Source organism: Pseudopodoces humilis, chromosome 3 (genome assembly GCF_049639895.1).
Source record: "Pseudopodoces humilis isolate 2021_Gansu_Grassland_sample_001 chromosome 3, ASM4963989v1, whole genome shotgun sequence".
Lineage (NCBI taxonomy): Eukaryota > Metazoa > Chordata > Aves > Passeriformes > Paridae > Pseudopodoces > Pseudopodoces humilis.
Window position 1 is genome coordinate 42,200,793 of NC_142202.1, and position 21,625 is coordinate 42,222,417.

Here is a 21,625-nt window from a genome sequence, read left to right on the forward strand (position 1 = left end):
GGTGGAGATACAATCACTTTATGGAGCCACATATATTACTTGCTCAAGGTCACGGCCCTGGTCGGTCTTAAAGACAGGATTAGGATTCAGGTCTTAATTCAGGTCCCCAGTCCTGTGCTCAGAGCGCCATGGCATGAACTTCTGTGCAGCAAAACAGTTCTTTTGTCTAAAAATTGTCCTTAGAATTACAGTTAGAGATTGTAAGAAATCAAGGGGATCATTTGGATTTATTTCAGCATCAGCCAACACATGTGACAACTCTGAAGTTCACACTCTTATGCTTCTATGTAAAGGAATTTAAATCGCATTTTTGCCCAGGGGAAAAAAAACACCAAAAACCAAACAATATATATTATTCTAATGAACAGCAATTAAAATGTCATTAGCAGTATTCCACAGTTGCTTTGCAGACCTGTCATTTGTCTACACAGAGCTCAAAAAAACTTTACAAATTTAGGACAGCAGATCATGTTTAGGAAAAAGACTTTATGAAGCTCCTTATGTTCCCATCTTCTTTCTTGTCACCTCAGTAAGACAGTAAGCATTACTGGAAAAACTAAGAAGGTCAGAACAGCTAAAAGGCAGGAGAGAAAATGGGAATCTTGTTATATACAGCTTCCTGCAAATTTTAACTGCAGAAACCCGAGTTTCAAATTAATTCATAAACAAAGATCCTATTGATTTTTAGCAGCAGAGGAATGCATTCATTCTCTCTCTTGCCATATGAATTTTTGAAGAGTCAACAAGACTCAGAATAATCCCAGCTTGTGGGACTATGTAGGTTTTTAGATGTTGTCCTGAAATAATTTGCATTTTATAGCTTTTGTGGTTGTATCTTGACTTGACCTTGATACCAAGTCACCAAAACAACTATTTTGTGACCGGTTTTTCATCACTAATTTCATTCTCACATTTCTCTAAACTGAAGATGGGTGTTCATTTTTAAAAGCTTGGATTTGTGATTTTAAAAAACAAAAATTAATCAAAGACCACCTAAGTGTCTGTGTGTTCCTTCCAGTTTTGAAATCAACAGGTTTCCTTATCAACAGAGGTTTCCTTATCAACTCCAGATGGCACTGCAGTGCTTAGCACTATCCTGCCAGGGAGGGCTCAAGGAATGCAAAAGCAGGCAAGCCCCTGAGAAACAAGGGCCTGCTTGTTTTATGAGAAATCAGCTAATAGTTTTCCAGTACAGATGTTCTACTTTATTTTCAGTTTGGTGGAGACTGGGGTAACAAATGGCAGCTTATATGCCTCTGAGATAGGGCTTGTGTGCAAGAAAGGGCTCCCTTGTCTGTATGTGCAGGAGGTCACAAGGGTAGTAGCCCTTGCACCAGTAAAGCCTCATGTAGCACACATGAAGGGACAAGCTCTGCTGTTGCACAGCTCTTCCTACTCAGTGACTAATTCTATTGCTGTGCAATTGGTAATTTTGCCTTATAAAAGTGTATTTTCAAGGCTATAGAGCAAACCATTGAAGTAATGCGGTTACTGGTATTTTTTCTAGGGAAAACTCATAGACTTTACTGCTTGGAAGACATCTTCTGCTATGTCTTGTGTTGTCAGACTATTGCAAAAATGTCTGCAGTAAATTCTCTTCTTTCATGTTCATAATTTGTAAACTTGGGAGTAGAATGTTTTTATATTTCCATAATGATACACTCATAAATTTCTATAATTTGTATTTTCTTCCATATTTTTCTTGAGATGCTATCTCCTTAGTTTTTATTGCCATCTTAATTTTGTAGAAGTCTGCCAGATTCCTACCTTCTCTCTTAACCCTCCTTAACTTTTACTGTAATTCTCCAGTTTTGCAAACACTAATTTCTAAATACTTGCTACATGGCCTCTGGACCCACAGAAGTGTCCAGCACCCACTGCACAATCACTGAGCCACTGCTCAATCCAAGTCTCAATAACACCCCTGGTTCTTCTGTACATTTCATGCAATGCTCTGAATTTGCTCCACAGGCCAAATACCCCTTCTGATTCCAAGCAAAACTTAAGGAGTTTCTATAGGCTCACTTCCAGGCTGCTGTATTTTTAACTCAAATAAATCCTCTCCTATAAGCTAATGAAACAAATAATGATACACAGAAAGGGCTATTTGCCATCCATCTTCCAGCACAGGAAACTGTTTCATTACAAAAAGTTAATGGGAAAAATATGAGTTCAAAAGACAAAAAGAAGTAAAAGCAAGAGAGATGTGATAAACAGGCAGAACCTTAAAATAATCTTGGTTCTCTCTAAAGCTTCTCTCTTAAGCTCCCCCTAGATTTATGAAATATTAGGGTATTTGTCATTTTACTTTTGGTAAATGAGTAGCTTTAACACCAAACAATGCTGAATGCCCTACATTACTAATGATGCCTCTGAAGACTGAGAACCTGTACCACACCTGCTTTTGTTCCACAGCTCTGTAGCTTTTAATAGTCTTCTCTTCAAAGTTGTGTAAGGGCAGTGGTGGCTCCTGGCAGCATTAGAGTGCAAAACTGATACGTTGTCAGTGTAGGTGACACAATAGGTACACTGCTGCTTTCAAAATGTATTCCTGTCCATTCTAGGTGTTCTGAGAAAAAACTCAAAAAATACCTGAAATCAGTTTTTAAAAATTCAAAATAAAGTTTAATTTAAGAAGACTATCCTCAAATAAAATTTATATACATTGTATTTACAATTTTGCTGCTGACATCATGTTCACATATAATAACCTGTATCAGTTACACTTAAATAGGCTCCACTCAGCTTCTAGACTGAAACCAGTGCCAGACCAAATACCTGAAAAAAACCAAAAATCCTCTTTTGATGGGGGTATAGATAACCATGACACATATGATGAATATAAAAAAATAAAATCTATAACCTAAGAAGAATAAACCAAAGCACTGTTGTTACACTGTCAGAAAATCAAAATTTGCATTAGAAATCATGCACATTTTTCTGAAGAGACAATCCAGAGTTGTGGTGGATTGACACAGTCTGGATATCAGATGCTCACCAAAGCTTCTCTGTCACTCTCCAGCTAGGCACTGGAGAGAAAATAAAAGGAAAGGTTCATGGGTCGAGATAAGGATGGGGAGAGTTTAGTCACCAGTTACTGTCATGGACAAAACAGACTCAGCTTGGGGAAATTAATTCATTACCAATCAAATCAGGAGTCTCACATACTTAAAAATGTTGCAATTTGTTTTTTTTTTTTTTTGCTTTCTCTGACATGCTCAAGAAGTTACAAAGTGTAACACAAACTACAGAAGTGCTGTTAGCCTTTGATTTAATAAAAGGGAATCGGCAACCATTTGCTTTTCTGATCAACTAGCACAGCATGGGTAGTTCCATCAGACAAACAGGTTTGATGTCTTCTGTGGTCATAATCTAGACTTACTCTAAATGTGTTTGGAATTAACTTGAAGATGTTGCAAAATGTTTTTTCATTCATTCTGGAAAACACAGACATGAGACAGCATCTGAGGAAAACAAAGAATGGAAGTAATCCCTATGGACAGTACAGCCTTCCAGAACTCAAGCAGGAGAGTTAAATATTGGATGGAATGAATGGAAACTGGCCTGCACAAAAGTGGTTTTGTGTCCTTATTACTGTCTTGTGGAAACTTATCCTGTCAGTTCCTTTGTGGGCTAGTTAGCTCTCCTTTTGCCTGCTGAGGATGAAGGTGTAGAACTTCTATCAATGTTTCTTCATTAATTTAGGCCTAAACATGTTGCTTGTTTATTTTTAAAGTACTACTCTGTTGCTGAATGGCTTCATGTCTCAATTTTTGCTTCCACTAAATGTACAGCCAGATGAGGACTGGGTGTGGGGATGTGACTTAAATGCAGAAGTGGTATCCCCATCAACCCTGCATGTTGGGGATTAGTCCTTTCACTCTTTCTTCCGCTTTCAGAACAAAACAGCATTTATGAGATCATGTAAAATTTCAAGGCAGTTTAAACCTATCATTCCTAGAGATTTCTCTAGAACTAGATGTTTTATTATTTTGGATCGTTACACAAACATTCCAGCAACATACAGCTTGGTTTTCCCATTGTAGTTTCACTCTGGAATACTGGCCTTTTCTCTAATAAACTATTTGCAAATGTTCACTTTTCTCTTTGAAAATCTGGTTTTGCGGAAATATAAATTTTGGCTTTTACATTTTTCCACTGACTCCCTTCCTCTTAAGGGAACAATTCATCCTCCTCTCTCTGCCAAAATGCACTGATTGGTAGCAGGGCTGGGTTTTTTTAGTGTACCTTTGTTCTTACAGCCACAGCTATGCAGCCAGATTTATAGAACTGTTAGGATAGTGAGACATTCATATTTTTAATGGGAAAATAAACAACCTAAGGCTGAAGTTTTATGGCTCAGCACAGTAAACAGCCAAACTTCTAACATTTTTTTGTTATCTATCACCTTCTTTATCCCAGTGAAAACAGTGTTATTGGAGCCTGCTGGCAGAGATCATTCTTAGAAAATTATTATCATCGTCTTGTTGGTATTTCTTCACTGGGCTGACATTTCAAACATCCCATCCCATTTTCTGGAACAAGCAGACCACGCCATTTTCCAAAATTAATCCAAAGAAGATGGCAAACCAAGGGAGTATTCGGTTCAAGTTCAAAGTAACTGCAAAACAAAACAGAACAAACTTATCATGTACGATTTAAGAATATCATGGAAATCCTGTGAATATTCATATTAATTTGTGTGTATAAGAAATAACACAAATTTGTTAAGTCTGCATTCTAAAGATATTAATAAAATGAATATGAAATTTTCATTTTTCATAAACTCAAAAGAATTCTATTTTATGTTTCAATGATCCATGAATTATCTCAAATTGCACCAGATGGATCTGGTGGATATAATACTGTATATACAAAGAGATGATGGTGAGATAAGAGGCACTTTTTTCTTTATTTTTAATTTTTTTTTTGTTTCAATCACTTTCTATTAAAGTTTTAAAAACACAGTTTTAAACTAGAGCTATTTCAGTCACATATCTGATATGGATTAAAAAGATAACAGTGATAATGACTGTAACATTAGCAGTCTCTCACACATATTCCATACACATAATGCAGTAATAAAAAATGCAAAAATGTACCTCTAATTGCCTGAGAGTTTGATATCAAGACAAACACTTTTATAAATGCAAGGCACAAAGGTGTGTAGTCGTGCTCCCAAATAACAGCTGGAATTAGCAGCAGCTTTCCATAGGTGGACAACAGCAGTGCTTTGAGAAGTAAAATGAAGTCTGACTTTCTTTTCAGCATCTCAGGTGTCATCCACCACAAGGTAATAAAAATGCCAATGAAAAATGAAGTTTGTTCTAAAAGGAAATAAGAGCATGTGAAAGAGAGAACAAAATGCCAAAAATCAAGTCCAGTTATGAATGAATTTCAGTAAAATGACATGTCCCAAAGGCAACTGACTCACTTTTTAAAAGCCATAGGCAAATACAAACGTTCTCTATCTCCTGTGTTCATTTTAATAGTCAAATATTCCTTAAAGCAATCCAATACCATGACATTCAGAATAATTCTACCACAGGATTCTATCTGTAGGATTATCATATTTGTAATTTCTGACTCCATATAGCACAGCACAAGAAACTAAGCACAAGAAGCTAAGCACAAGAACCTCTTCACTCTTACTTTTTAGTAAAAAAAAGTCTGTTAGGCTGTAAAACAAAATCAATCCTTGTCTTCTTTGCAAAAGGTCACCAGCAATGAACCCTTTTCATCCAGCATGAGAAAGAACACCAAGGTGAAAATACCATAGAGCTACCAGACTTTTTTTGACACCACTCCTGTGATATGCTGGCAATAATGCTTTTTCTTTTCTGAGGCCTATTTTCACATCTTCTGAAAGTCTTCTTACCTTTACTGTTTCCCACACTCCCACAATAACTGTAATAGATGAGTCACTAGTGAAAAATCAGTTCAATATTTTTACTGACATATTATAAAAACCTACTTTGAAATATTTCAACTGGCATAGAACAAAACCACTCCCCTGCTTTCAAGTGTAGTCTTAGAGCACAGAAGTATTTACTCTTTATTGTTGATGACACTGGTCTGTATTTTAGTGTATTTTTGTTTAAAAAAACAACCCCAAACATATACAGCTTTTCCCAATTGTTTACCGTAGTAAGGTTGTATCACCTTACTGAGTAATGAACCTTGAAGTCAACATGAAAATAAGGTTGATCTCTATGCTGATCTTCACACTATGTCAATAGGTATCAGGCAAAGATTTCTAAATATTGCCACTTTTCGGTCTCTTCATATCAAATGCTGATCCTATCAGTCTGAACTGTAATCAGGATCAAAACAGGCATTTGCATTAAATGCAGGCAAACTGGAGAGTATGTGTGTAATTGTGTAACTTTACTGGGTTGGACATCACATCCATTCTGTATCAATTTTTGCAGTATGGGCTTGAAGTTCTTCAATGTTTAAAGAGTATATAATACATATCACCAATCTTACCTAAAGAAGCTATGCCAAACATTCTATAAAAATCCCATTCTTTGGCATATCTGATTAAGTCATCAGGATCTGTATTTTGGCTTGAATCCTGTAGTTGCAACCACCTGATATAAGCTTCACAGAGCAAACAAAATATGCAGAGCTTCCCATGAATCTGGTAAACGAAAGAATAATAAAAGGAGTAGAATTAAATCAGCATAAATTAAAGCATTAGTATGAAATCAGTATTTAAAATAGATTTCAACAGCTCTACACAAACTCCATAGGCATATTATTTTTCTTTAGAATATAAGTAAAATTACTTCTGTTGAGCCACTAGTTTAACACATCATCTGTTAACGTGATAGTCAAATTACAACATGTACAAAACTGCATGAACAGTTCTGCACAGAAGAAGCTATATAACTGTGGTTTCTAAGGCCTGATCCATACTATCTTAAAATTGGGAAGGCTGTTCAGCTAGGAAGGAAAAATTATAATTGTGCCATAGCTAGTAGAATTATACTATCTAAAATTTCAGTTTAAAGGCATCTTAAAGACTCCATTCAGCAAACTGGTTTAAGTACCCTTGTTTCTCTTTTTCCCTGGGATAATCTCCATTAGAAGAATCTTGTAGTGTAGTTATACCAAAATATTTCTTAATTCATATACGGGTAAGGCACCAAAATAAAGGTAGCAATAAACCAAACAAAACTATTTAAAATATCTTCTGAAGTGACTGCAAAAACTATGTTGTGAGGCCCACAGTTAGCAAGTTTCCACATAATACAGTCTATAAGCCAGTGCATATATGAGGTGATTTCTGGCTTTATACAGATTTAAACAAGCCATAACAATTTCTGTGCATGGATTCTACTTTTTCCATTGGGGGCAAATTATGCCAACTGCACATACATGCACAGGCTTTGCCAGTTTAAAATTCAACACAATTTATTTGAATAAATGAACTTTTCACAGATAGTCCTTCCAGAAGCCTCGCAAAAAACATCGTTACCAGTCTCCAGAAGCACCAAATTAATTAAAAATATTTAGATAGATTTATGCTTGAAAGATGAGGTAGGTGTATTTATCTATACTGCTTAAACTGGACTGGCTAAGAGGTACCAACATGAACACAGCACATACTTATGCTTAGAGATTTTGTCTAGATTAGCTTCCCTCTCCTGGGAAATCAGTCCTTACAGTAAAAATATGCAATACTAAAAAGCTACACCTCTACACTCCAGCCTGACCAGCCCAACTATGTAATTCTGCATCAACCACAATTCAAGTGAAAATCACCATCTTTTGCTCTGGCTTTGAGGGCATGGTTAATTACACAGGGAGAAACTTGTGAGAAATTAGTAAAGTAGGTTCAACTGGCATAGTATTGTTAATTTGGTATGTTATACTCCTGTTGCTCATTCGAAAAATAATTGTTTCCAACAGTAATTTAATTTGGAAATTAATTTACAATTAGATTGTTCTCTTACAGTGGAATTTAGCACATCATCCTTTTAGCATCAATTAATGTGATAGGCAGGTTAGAGTAGATGCTGGTACTGCAGCATCACATCTGTGAAAACAGAAGCTGTCTTAGTAACAATGGGAGTTTGAGATTCCATGTGTTCTATTCACTGTATAACTGGTTCAGCTTGCTGAAATCTATGGAAGGACAGGAGACGAACAGTCTTTAAAGTTTTACAACTATTACAATCAACTTACCAAGCCTAAATGTATTTTTAACACAAAAGGTCACAAGGTAGGGACATAGCAACTTACATTTATCTTTGTATTGAAAAGAATGTGCCTGTATGCTTGTGCTTTGCATAAAACAGCATTAATCAAGATGATAACAGGATCATACTCAATGTATTTATCCACAGGTTTCTGGCAGGATTTCTGAAAATCACAAAACAAGAATTAGGGGGGAAAAAAAGAAAGAAGAGTTTATAATTTTTTTCTCATCTTAGTACAACTGGATAAATACAAACTAGCAATTTTTGTCATTTTCATTTTCAATACAGTTTTAATCTATCCAGAAAAATTGCTTCTCCTCCCTTGACACTACAGTTGACACACAGACTTCCCTTATAAAATAGAAAGATTTATTATTGATTTTACAGGCTTTGGATTAAGATTGATAATTAACTATGCAGGAATGGACTTAGTTATCATTTTGAGCTCCAGACATGCAAAAAACCAAACTACTTTCCCAAGACTCAAGAAATGCACCAGTATCATGCCAAAGGTAAACTGATCATGGCTCATTTACTGGGTATTTTGTGTTATTTTGGATATTTTTAAGAAAGAAAATTAATTTCTTCTATCACTTCCTTATTTTCAGAGATGCTTTATCCTCCTATCCTACCTTTTTCTTTCTTTCCAGGAGACAGTAAATGTTTTTTTGGTGTTGCATTGTTCTTCCATCATTCCACTATTAAATTGTCTGGATGTTTCAACCAGTTTTCCATCACTGAGTAAATACCAATACATTCAGAATACTGAGAATGTAGTTTTCACACAGATCTACAGCCAAAGAGTCAGTTGCCACTAAGCAGTAGTAGGACACTAGACCATCACTTCTCCAACACATCTGCTGGTTCCTGCTGTGTCTGTTAGAGAGATTATTTCACCCAGACCACTGGGGAAATGTTTGTCATCAATCCCTTCCAGCTTTATTGACTCACCTGCCTGGCTAATCACTCCTTGATTTGAGTTAGGGCTAATAAAAGGCTGTTATATTGTGTGCAGGAAGGTTAAATAATCTTACAAAAGGTTCATCTAGCAGACCTGAGGGGGAACTAACTTCTAGCAGAGAGCAGAGGAGCAGCAGCCACCACTTCAGCTCGAACAAATGCACTTGCAGAAGGGTGCTGTCCTGCAGGGCAGCTTTCTCCTGCTGCTAATCCTCCAGGCTGGCTACTTGTTTCCTCCAAGTCAACCTCAGCTAATCTTGGTCCCCCGGTCTTCACCTTAGCTGCCAGGCTGAGAACACAACAGTCACAGGAATTGTCTCTATTTCCATTTTAATGAGTGCATGGTGGTGCACCGCCAGAAGAGAAATGTTGGCACACCACTTTCTGAAATGCTGGAACAGTCAAAAATGCTGCATCAGACAGCCCACACCTACAGACAAACTCCCAGGATTGAACACAAAGGTTTTTCAATTTTATAGAGATCTGTTTTTCTGTCCTACAAAGACCACCTAAGTACCACACTGCTGCTCACTCACCCTGCAATAGGGTGAGGAGGAGACTCAGAAGAAGGTAAAACTCATGGGTGGTGAAAAGAATAGTTTCATAATTGAAATAAAGTAAAATATAATAATATTAATGAAATGGAAGATAGTAAGAGAGAGAAGAAAGAGAAAGAAGTGCTGCACAGCACAATTTCTCACCACCCACTGACCAATGCCCATTCCATCTCTGACCAGTGATCGGCCTCTCCTCAGCAGCTGTCCCCAGTTCATTTACTGGGCATGACACCCTATGAGGTATGGAATATCCCTTAGGCCAGTTTGGGTCAGCTGTCCTGGCTGTGCTTCCTCTCAGCTCCTTGTGCACCTGCTGGCTGGCTGAGCATGGCAAACTGAAAAGTCCTCGACTTGGGATAAGCACTAACAGTAACAACTAAAACATCTGTGTCTTATCAACATTATTCTCATTCTGAATCCAAAACACAGCACTCTACCAGCTACTAGGCATAAAATTAAACCAGGCAAAACCAGAACAGTGTCCAAAGTTAACTCTGCCTTGCTATTTAACAGAATTATTTTTGGAGAATCTGAGAATGCAGAATTTCATGAGCAAATTGACTTAGAAGTCTAACATCAAAGTAAAAAAAAAATTCAGTTTATGCAAATAAATGCATAAACTGAATAGAGCATCTAGGGAATACTGCAACCTCTAATCAGTGTTTCTTGGTCCAGCTTAAGGAAAAACTTAACTCATTTCAGTAAGACAATACTGTGTATTACAGTACACAAGTTAGAGGTAATGAATTAAAAAACTCGCTCAGTTAACCAAGAGTTTGGTAAGTCTAAAAATAAAGAGAATGAGATGGAAAAAGGACATAATTAACACAAGACCACAGTTATAAGATTTAATAGAGGGAAAAAGAAATTGCTACTTTAATTAGAGGCAGTGTCTTGCTTCATTTCTTTCTGCTGGAAAATCATGGGCAGATATTCTTATAGGTGGTAATTTGCATATGCCAAATCTCTGGGTTGATGTAGCATCAGACAAGTGCAATTTTTTTTAATAGGTTTATTCACACAAGCACTGGACAAGTCCATACAAAATAAGATTATTCAACACAATGGGTGTCATAAAGGTTAGATGAAGGGTATTCTACATACACCCAGTTTCATTATGCTCTCAAATCCTCCTGCAACAGAACATTTTTTACCAGGGCAAAAAATCTTTCTGAGTAAAGAATGGTATTTTCAATCAGAGGATCCCAATCAAACAATGATCCAAAAAATTGCTGTTAAGAGGTATTGAAAAATTTTCACTGACAGCTGACATGGATTTTAGATAATGAAAATTTATCAGACCAACCATCCAGGCAAAACCAACAATACAGAAATTTACTGCAGATATATATAGGGACTGCTACAAATGAGTACACAAATAGCAGTATCTTCTGCCCCACAGGTTCTGGCAGGCAAATACCAAACCTTCTCTGCAGCTGTGAAAATTATGCTGAATTTAGTATTTCTGTCTTCTAGACTTAGATGAGAGTCCTATTCTTCATATATGTTATATTCCTAATATACTTTATTTCTATCTGAGTCTCTGCTGCAAGAAGGAAAAGTCCTCTGTGCTTACCCAGCCAGTGACCTAGCCAGTGACCTAGCCAGTGTGAGTTCATCCAGGGATTTCTGAGACCTACAAACCACCTTTGCTGCAAAAGATTTGTGTGTGTACTGCTACAGACTAATTGGATAATGGCTGCTATACCATTAGTATACCACAGAACTAATATGCCCTCTAGAAAGAATTTTTTCCATATCTGGCTTTTTCATTATTTTTTCCAGCTATACAACCAAAACATCTGACACTTAAATGCCTAGGAAGGAAACCTGTGACTAAGGCCTGACTTCAGCAAAATCAGTGCTAGCAAGGATTGATGCAGTTTAAATACACATATGTTTCACTAGATAGTTTCAACTAGTTAAAGGGATGTAACTTTGTGGACACTGATAATCACTTTGAGAGAAGATTGGTATGAGCAGCTCAGCTATGGAGAACTGCTTGCACACTTACTTTTAAGATTTTAATCATGCAGTTTAGCGTGAACTACAATCCTGGTGCTCACATCTCGTTCCCCACTGCTGTTCTGCACAGCTGCAGTCAGTGGCCTGGGGAGCATGAGTGAAGGTGGCACTGTCTGTAACATACCTGAACTTTTTCATCTTCTTTGGACTTCCTCAAAGAAGTGCCTCAGTTACCACAAAAGCAGTAAAAATAGGTAACTGGATTTCTCTATGCTTTTAGCCATTTTTAACTTCTGTCTTAAATATTTAATTGGTATCAGAAACAAGTAACTGGTATTTTTTCTTGAAAAAATAGACACCACTTTGATTAAAAGCTACTTTCAGATTATGTTAAGAAGAAAAAAAGTCAAGCTTCACACCATAAATTCTATTTACACATCTTCTTCCAATCTGGCAAATTTAAGGAACATTACGAGTGTTTGATACTGACATACAAAAGTCCAACAGATACTGTGCTCCCCTAAAAAATGATATGCAAGTGTATATTCTAGCAAATTTAAATGGGTATTACTTTACGAACTGTTTGACTAATCAAATATTTAAGAAGATTTGACTATGCTTGTCTGTTGTTTAAAAAAAAATCTTTCAATTTCGTAACTTAGAAGTTTGCTTAGGTATCTTAAAAAAAACCACAAAAACCAATTACCAAAGACAAATTAAAGAAAAAAATCTTCAAAAGGTAGTACAACCATCTTCATAGCGTAGTATATGAGATTCTTTTTGGTCAAAGCAATCCAAAACATTTAAGGAAAGTAACATACATTTTAAAGTCTCAGTTGTATTGAATATAACCAAAAAGAAGTACTGATATGTTAATTCAAACCGCATGTTTATCAGCCTTTTATAAAACACTACTCAAAAACATAACTCTTACTTTGTTCATCAAAGATAGTCAGCTTGCAAACAGTGCTCACAAATGTGTGCCCAATACAATACAATATAGAAATATTTGAGAAAACACCTTCTGTCTCTGAAGGATTAAGTTTCTGAAGTATATGAACATGACTTTTTGGACTCATCTCTCTAACAATAAAACATTACTTATTTTTAAATAAAAATATTTTGGGATGGGACTTCTAGAAACGAAAAGAATTTCTGAAGAGGAAGCCATAGGATATGACAGAGAGTAGAAATACACACTGAAGAACAAAGCTTCATCCTGATCTAAAACTACCATGAAAACCTCATCAGGAATCAGGAGATTTGCAAATCTCTGTGCATTAGAAATATCAATGAAACAGTCTTATTATAGTATCCTTTTCTCCAGGGTTTGGAGTTTGGCAAAATTAAGCTACAATTTTTTGCTGGACTACATATACAGCAAATTGTAACAACATTTACATAGCTTCCATATGCACACAGATCCATTTGCATAGGTTCATAGGCAAATTAAAGACTCTTGTGAGAGTGCCCTTAATCCCAATTGCACCCTTAAATAATGAAACACATTAGCTGTGATGCTTTCAGGGATTTTCTTTATTAGGGATGCAGCCAAGTGTCATAGTAGACTGAAAAACAAAACAGCCCAGTTTCGGATGTATTCCATTTCAGAAAGCAAATTAAAAATATTGTTTTATAATTTTTTTCCATGTATAATGCATTTCCCAGTAATGAGTTGGTCTGTAAATAGAGTTAGGTAAAATTAGCATATGTTATTTTCCAGGATGATCTTTGTACTCTTGACAGATTCTTTACCATACCACATAAATGCTTTGCATTCAAAGCATTTGGTCTCTCTGCCTTGCTGCAATAAAAGAGCTCTTCAATTATTTTTTAATTGCAGAAAAGCTAAATGAAGTGTGCGCTGCTCAGGCAATTTGGCTTTCTTATTACAAAACACAAGGGGGATCCTGACTGTGCTCTATATATTGCCATGAGTAATTTATTTTCCTTTGTTATGGTGTGGAACATTTTTAACATTTTATTTTTAAACATAACAACATATATGAAACTGAAAACCAAATTTTAAAAATGTTTCCATGATTTTCTTTCTATTTCTGAGTAAGTGAAATTTGCTGATTTCTTTCTGTATTTATCGCACTTCAGAGAGTTTATTTATTACAGGTTAGCCAAACGTGTGTCCCACCCCATGCCCCAGCATTATTACTGTAGTAGCAGCATTATTTGAACAGTATTTTTTCTTTACTGTTCTTAATGGTAGGTTTGTAATATATTGTAATATATTCAGTGCAGATTATTTACAGATCAATTAAATTTTAAGGGTCTCAATAATTACCAAAACCTTCTGTAGAAGGAGCCACATAGGCATACTTCCACCATCACTTCTCGCTCAGAATAGGGAACACATCAGTACTTTCACAGATTAGGACTAAACCCAGACCCATGAGATGCAAAGTGAGTGCCAAGCATCACCTCGTTGGAGGCAATCCTAACATGCCCACACCCTCCCCTGTCGCTCCTCAGTTATCACACAAAGAAAGCAAAAAGCATATTGAAGAGGTCCATCTGCCTTCTGTAATGCTATTTCCACAGCAAAGTATATGCAGGATGAGAAAATGGTTCATCATCCACTACATGTGAATCTCCAGAAAGAAGGAATGTGCAATGCCAGAGGTCTGGGGCTAGGCTTCAGCTGAAAATGGTCTTAATTAAATGAAACAGATTTTAAAAGAAGTTACAGAACTTGAGGAATTCATGGCAGTTAGCCACCTTGCAGAGTTATTAAGAAAAGACATGACCTTTCCAACCCAATTGTACTGTGTGGACTTCTATGTTTTATAGAAGAAAGTTTCTTTATTTCCTTCAATATCCATTGCAAATTTATTCCCAGAGTGGAAAATAACACTTGTGAAGTCTTCAATGCTTGCCCACAATAAAATTATAATACCGAGTTCAAAGAAACTTTTAATTATTTTAAGAGCAGTAACAAATGCTGTGGGAACTAAACTAAAGCAACATTAGGCTCAATTTCCAAAATTGTACTCTAATATTGTGGGCTGGAAACACATGTTCCTTAATGGAAGTTTTTTGTATTTGCCTCTGGAAAAAATTCATTCTTCTCTTCAACAAATTAATAACAGAATACAAAATCATGGTATTTTGCTTAAGCATTCAAATTTAAATCTTCCACCTCAAAATCACACCCAGATCAGGTTAAACACATCCTAAAATAAATGTAGGGCTAGATAGAAGTTGCTGTTGGGAGAACTCAGCTTCTTCAACCTTGAGATAATGTTCCAAAAAGTGCTGAATGACAGGGTTGTCCTGAGAATGGCAAAGATATTTTAGATGCAGATTTATTAATGTATCAAGGAAAACTTTAAAATACTATTGGGGAAAGTCTGTAGGTCAGTATGAAACAGTGATGATCTTGACAATGTTCTGCTTGCTCCAAATTTTCCAGGACCCTCTATTTTACTTACCATATGGAACAAATGTTAGGTTGTTTGTTTTTTTCCTTAAGGTGTCAGTATTTCCAGGTACTACTTGAAAATGAAACACAAATTCTTTTTAACAAAACAAATTATCTAGATGATGCCCATTGGCCTCACTTTGACTATCAACATACAACCTTTCTATGAATTTTTCACTTCTCTCTTAATGCTACAGTGGAGCAGCAGTACTCAATGATCTTACTCCATGAAGACAGATGAAATACGTTCTCAGGCTGAGTAATCACACCTTCTAATCTCACTTCAGACCTTTAATTTTTCTTAAGTTTTTAGAGGCCTACACTCTAAGTTTTATACATATCTGATATAAATGATGTTTCACACTGATAAACGGGATCTTCATATATTTTTAAGTAAGAAGACTTCTAAGCAGTCATGATTTTCAAGTTTGATCATCAAGAAGATTCATAACATTGACACACTCCTATTACTACTCATGAAAGTCTGTGAAGGGTATCAAATGACATTCAGTACTTGACTATTTTTCCTTGTCAGCAGCATGATGATGAACAACTTTCCAGGTCTCTGGCCAGAGCACAGCCTTGCCTGCAAGGAATAGAATACCTGCAGAGAGTTGGTAAAGAGACAAAGCTATCCTTGCAGATTAAAAAGAAAAAGTAAGCCAAGCATTGCTCTATTAGAAACCATGAGGCCTTGGCAGCTGGAGACAACAGTACGGCTTTCCTGCTGTATGCAGATAAACTCAAAGTCACATCAGTTCAACTGAAAGAATCTTTTGATCTTGGCAATCTTTCAACATTCTTATCTCCACTTTATATACCATGAGCTGACATGTCTCCTGCTCTCAGCACTGCCTGTGTAGCAAGAAATTTAGGGAAAGTTTAGAGATGATACGACATGCTCCACATAAGAGCAACTAGAACTGAAACTGAACCATGACAACCTGCAACATAGCCAGAGGAAACAGACTGGTACGAGTCAGTAAAAGATGGTACAGACCTGGGGCTGCCTGGAGAAAGGTAGACAGAATTTCAAATTGCTAGAAATGTGTGATTCTTTGCTCTTTCTTTTACTCTTTTTATATGAGTTTAGCATTTTTGATGAATGCAGTAACTGGGACTTAAGTCTTCGATTCTATATGGCATGCCACAGTTCAACAAGCAAGGATCTTTGGTCCTCAAATGGTTAAATGCCAAGGGGAATGAGTGCCATCTACTGGCTCCCAGGCTGCCTTAAGAGCTGCTTATCATGACCAAATTAATAAGCAAGAGAATGTTGTAGACTTCAGTGAAGTTTCCCCTCAGCCTCCTCTTCTCCAGACTGGATATGCCTCAGCTGCTCCTCATACAGCTTCCCCCCTACATACTTCATCAGCTTTGTAGTCCTTCTTTAGATGCTCTCCAATAGCTCTACATCTTTCTTACACAGTTTTGCCCAAAACTGCCCAAAGGACTTGAAGTGAGGCCACCCCAGCTCAGAGCAGAGCAGGACAATCCCCTCCCTTGCCCAGCTGGCCATGCTGTGCCTGATGCCCCGCAGGACACAGCTGCCCCTCCTGGCTGCCAGGGCACTGCTGGCTCATGTTCAGCTTGCCAGTGACCAGGACCCCTAAGTCCCTTTAAATAATCATGGCTCAGACCTTGACATTTAGGTCCAGTGACATGGGAGCTGTGTCCAACCACGGAGCCACGCTCAGATCTGCCCTTCAGCAAGAGCCAGGCCGAGCACACACAGCAGCAGACGCACTGCAGTGCCCTGTACAGAAGCATGCAGGCCAGTCAGGACAGCTCTACCACACGAGTGCACTCAAAGAACAGCAGGAAATGGCATTGGAAAGCAGAGCACATAGAAGTCCTACAGAATCACAGAATAGGCTGGAAGGGACCACAGGGGGTCATCTGGTCCAACCTGTCTGCTCAGGCAGGGTCATCCTGGAGCACCTGGCACGGGATTGTGTCCAGATGGTTCTTCAGCATCTCCAGTGAGGGAGACTCCATAACCTCTCAGGACAATCTCTCCCAGTGCTCAGTCACCCGCACAATGAAGAAATTCTTCCTCACAACCAAGCAGAACTTCTGCGCATCATTTTCTGTCCATTGTCTCTTGTCTTATTGCTTGGCATCACCGAGAAGAGCCTCATGACATCCTCCCTTTAGCTATTTATGCACATTGATGAGTCCCCCTCTCAGTCGTCTCTTCTAGAGGCTGAACAGGCCCAACTCTCTCAGCCTTTCCTCACAGGGATTCAGGGAAAGCGGCCACAAGGCGCGGGCACGGCCCGAGCCCGGCAGCAGGGGGCGCTCCAAGGGGCTCGGGCTCCCGCGTGCCACCGGGCCCACCACCACGTGCCGCGCGCCACCGCTGCCGCCTGCCGACGTCAGAGCTTCCCACGTGCATTACTGGCCTCCCCCACGCACTGCCCGCCGCCCCGACTCACGCAGATGGAGATACGGAGCACCCCGCGCTGGTAGTCCCGGTACAGCTCCGTCGCCTCCCCGTTGCACTCGATGCAGCGGTAGGCGCCGAGCGCCGCCATGGGACGCGGGAGAACGCTCAGCCCTGTCAGCGCTTCCACACCGCCGCCTCGTTTCCGCGTTCGGCAGCGCAGCTGAACCAGACAGCCCCACGCTGCATCCCGGGAGCTGTGGTTTTCCTGCTGCTGCCGTGCGCCAAACTGCGCCGGTTGAGAACTCCATGTCCCAGGGGGCAGTGCGGCGGCGGCGGCGGCCCCATGGGAGGGGCGGTGGGGGCACCCCGTGTTCCCGGCCGAGGCGGCGCGCATGCGCCCTGTGAAGATGGCACCTGCCGGCGGGCTGGCGCGGGGTCCGTGGGTGCCGCTGGCCCTGCTGGCCCTCCTGGCCCGGGCCGCGCTCGCCCTCACCGAGCGCTACCCGGCGCTGTCCCTGCTCCAGCAGGAGCGGCACCGGCAGCGCCACGGCCCGGCGGGAGAGTGGGCGGAACAGTACTCGGCCGAGTGCGGTGAGTCGGGGGCGTCGCCTCGGTGACCGCCCGCAGCCCGCCCGGGCGGCGGTGCCGAGGCCGCTGGAGCGGCGGCCGGGACGGCGGTGGCGGTGGCGGGCCCGGGGCGGGGTGCCGGCGGCCCCTCGGCTGTGACTCACAGCGAGGCATCTGGCGGGTGAGCTGCAGCGCCGAGCCCGCCGTGCCGTTGTGTGGCGCGGAGCCACAGAGGCTGTGGCTGTGAGCCGAGGGAAACCTCTCACCCCTGGGACGGGCGAACCTTAGGTACCACACGGGAGGATGCCTGCTGCCCCACTCACCTCCCGAGCCCAGTAGCTGGACTCTGCCTGTTTTTTAATTCCTGTACTCAGTAGTATGGGGATATGCCAGCACCCCGTGCTCATATTACTGTGTTTCTCAGTACTAGATAAGGAGCTGCTGGAGAGGGTCCAGGGATCTGGGACATCCTTCATGGAGAGAGAATGCGGGAGCTGGGCCTGTTTAGTCTAAAGAAAAGAAGACTGAGAGGGAATCTCATTAAGATATATAAATATTTCAAAGGCAGATGTCTAGAGGATGGTGCCAGACTTTTTAGTGATGCCAGTAGACAGGAGAAGGAGCAGTGGCTACAAACTAAAATGCAGCAAGTTCCACTTCAGCTTGAGGAAAAACCACTTGGTATGAGGGTGCCAGAGCACTTGTAACAGGCTGCCCAGGGTGCTTGTGGATTTTCCCTATCTGGAGACATTCGAAACCCACCTGGGTGTGTCACCTGCTCGAGGTGACCCTGCAGCAGGGTTGGACTGGATGATTCCATAGGTCTCTTCCAACCATATCACTTCTGTTTTAGTGAGTGGGATGTGGCTTGATTTAATTTCAGCTACAGTTATGTGTTTTACTGGTGAACTGGATGCTTCTCGTTATGAGTGCCAAGTTTGGTTAGCAGATCTTCTGCTATTTTTCAGGTTAATTGATGTATTTTAACACAGGCATAGTTAAAACTATTGAATATCTTTTGTATCTGGGTGTTACGATTGTTGATCTTGAGCATGGTGTGAATGGGCCATACAAAAATGCTAGTCTGAATCACAATGTATGCATAATATAGACAAAGAAAAGGGTTTATCAGTTGCTTGGGATGTGATCCTAAATTATGTATAAGAGAATAACCAGTGATGTGTCATGACTTCTTAGCTATAAGCATGTTTTTGTGATTTTTTTCTGCCTTTTATTTCATAAAGCCTGTGCTCATATCAACAATTCCCATGGTCCTTAACTACTAATATAAAACTAGTATAGTCCACTTGAATAACAGTCTTTGGAGAAATAACTTTTTATGAGTTTCCTGCACCTGTATTTTTTTGCTTTCTCCCCTGCCTCGTGTATGTGCTTTTGTCTTAACATTATAAAGTTCTTTGGTTATTTTTTATTACTTTTTTGTGTGGCTACAGTGGCTGAGAGCCATAGTACGTAAACATGAAATCAGAGCATGAAAGTTATCTCAGGTAACCGTTGCTACAAATTATTCAAACTTAAGCATAAAACAAGAAGACTTTTACCCACTGTTGAGATAAAAATCTGTATACCCTCCAAGTTAATAAATGGCTAAGCACTTGATTACATCTGTTTCTAGACCTGACATGAATGATTGACTCAAGGCACTCCTTCAGAGGTGGATTTGGAAGATTAGCTTTTGATTTAACGGTGGATGTTGTTTTAAAGAAACCAGTGTAACTAGGATTGATACCAAGAATTCTCTTTGAATCATCAGGTATCTCAGGTACCTTGCATGTACTGATAATAAGATAGCCCTTAGTTACACAGCAACGTACTTACCTTCAAATGGCTGTATACCAATTCACTCCTTGCTGTTTAAGTCTTAGGGCTACATGAATTGCCAGTTGAAAAATTCCCTTAAGCTCTCTTGTTTTAGTACAACTTGCACAGAAGCTGAGGTTTTCTTTGGTCTCAGTTTTCCCTGTAGCCTACTACAAGGTCCAAATTACTTTCTCTGTTTGGTGTTTCTAAGTTGTTAATGTGGTTCAGTTTTGATTGTGTCTGACTTGCAGACAAAGTCAGATTCATTTTTCCCTATGAGTAAAGCAATTTGTTGCCCAAAGAACTGCAAGATTCGTGGGGTTCTTTCCCTGCTGTAGCTTGTATCAAGCTTGTGGCTTGGCTGTCTTATTCCCTAACACCTTACAAAAAATTCCTTCACTAAATCCTTGCTGTTGTGAAGAAAATTATTCCAGAGATAGTCCATGCCTGCATCTCTTTGTTTTGATGTCTGAAGTGAGAGTTTCTTGGTGAGTCTGCAGCCAAAACTCTTTAAGTTACTGAATCACAAGCACCAACAGGAACAAGTTACGTGTTAATAACACTGGCATAGCACAGGAGAGTTTGGCCAACGTGAAGAACAAAGGGCAGTGATGAAATCTCGTGCTGGCAGCGCTCTTTTTGGAAACTATGAGTGGTTTGCCACTGTTCTCGCAGGACTGACTTTAAACTTTGACTTTCTGCTTTTTACCACCCTTGCTTCTGTTGTAAAACTTCTCCCACTGGTTATCATTTATGGCTCAATGTATTTACAGGGAATGATTTTAGATGCTGCTTTGACTTCTTTTTACAAGAAGACTGTTTCTTTTTCTCTTTTAGCTTTGTGCTTGTGAGAGATAGGGAATTAACTAACTTCTGTCCTTAAGAAGTCAAAATACAAGAGCACACCCTGCCCCCCAGCCTTTCAAACTTAGCATCAAGCTTTGATTTACAAACATTAAGGGAGATGATAAAATTTGATATTTTTGACATGGATTCAAGGAGATAATACTATATATTTGCATTTTCTTGTTTACTCTTGAAATATTTAAAGATGATAGAAGCTTTAGGATCCAAAGATTCAAAAGTATAACAGTTCTATTGGAATAGCAGTTGAAAGCATCATGTAGGAGAAGTAGTGGATTCTGTAGTCTATCAATTGAAGGGGGTATTATTCATTATTATTGTTACTTCTTTATTTGTTTGATATCTTAAACATTTTCTCTGTTATGCCGACAAGCTGTGTTTGACTTTTTAAAGAAATTAATCAGTCTTACACTTTCTATAATGACAGTCTTACCTTTACAAGCTTACCTTTGTATATGTTCGGTCAATTACAGTTCATTATTCTGGCTGCTTTTTACAGTCTTTATACCTGTTTCCCACACATTTTTCCCTTCCTCTTTATGGTCCATTCAATGTATTTTCCCCTCTGGGATTGGAATGATAATTTCATCTGTTATTTTTTGGCTGAGAGAATGGAATCATAATGCCTAAGGGAGACAGGCGTAACCCAAGCTTTTGTTACTTGCTTCCAGCTTCCTCCTTTTTTACCTCTGCCCCGTTTTTTTAGCACCTCTCTTTATTAATCTATTTTTAACCATAAGCATAAGTAGGGATAAAACTAATTATATCCAAGCTGTTGTGTCAGATATTGCTTCCCTGGCTGTGCAGGTTTAGTACTATGGGCAGAAAATGCTTCATGAAAGTTCTGCCCTGTGGGAAGCCC

General features: G+C 39.2%; 2 protein-coding genes across 2 annotated transcripts in view; one reads left to right on the plus strand and one right to left on the minus strand.

Moving 5' to 3' along the window:
* Nucleotides 1–242: 242 nt before the first annotated feature.
* On the minus strand, nt 243–17,716 carry ARV1 (ARV1 fatty acid homeostasis modulator). The gene is made up of 5 exons (XM_005518561.3): nt 17,561–17,716; nt 8,251–8,370; nt 6,490–6,643; nt 5,103–5,327; nt 243–4,621 (listed from the first exon to the last, which is right to left on the minus strand). Exons 1-5 carry the CDS (start codon nt 17,657–17,659, stop codon nt 4,515–4,517), a joined length of 705 nt encoding a protein of 234 aa, XP_005518618.1. The 5' UTR covers nt 17,660–17,716; the 3' UTR covers nt 243–4,514.
* Nucleotides 17,717–17,903: 187 nt separating this feature from the next.
* TTC13 (tetratricopeptide repeat domain 13) overlaps nt 17,904–21,625 on the plus strand; it is a 39,037-nt gene continuing 35,315 nt past the window's right edge. The window contains exon 1 of the mRNA XM_005518560.3: nt 17,904–18,102. Coding sequence (XP_005518617.2) covers nt 17,904–18,102 — 199 coding nt within the window. The remainder of the gene's footprint in view (nt 18,103–21,625) is intronic.

Excerpts from the sequence above, each read along its gene's own strand:
- ARV1 (XM_005518561.3), bottom strand. The coding sequence starts at position 17,659 with ATGGCGGCGCTCGGCGCCTACCGCTGCATCGAGTGCAACGGGGAGGCG. Across the intron at positions 8,371-17,560 it reads TGCTCCGTATCTCCATCTGC|AAATCCTGCCAGAAACCTGT; the intron begins GTGAGTCGGGGC and ends TGTGATTTTCAG. Across the intron at positions 4,622-5,102 it reads AAACTCTCAGGCAATTAGAG|TTACTTTGAACTTGAACCGA; the intron begins GTACATTTTTGC and ends TTTGTTTTGCAG.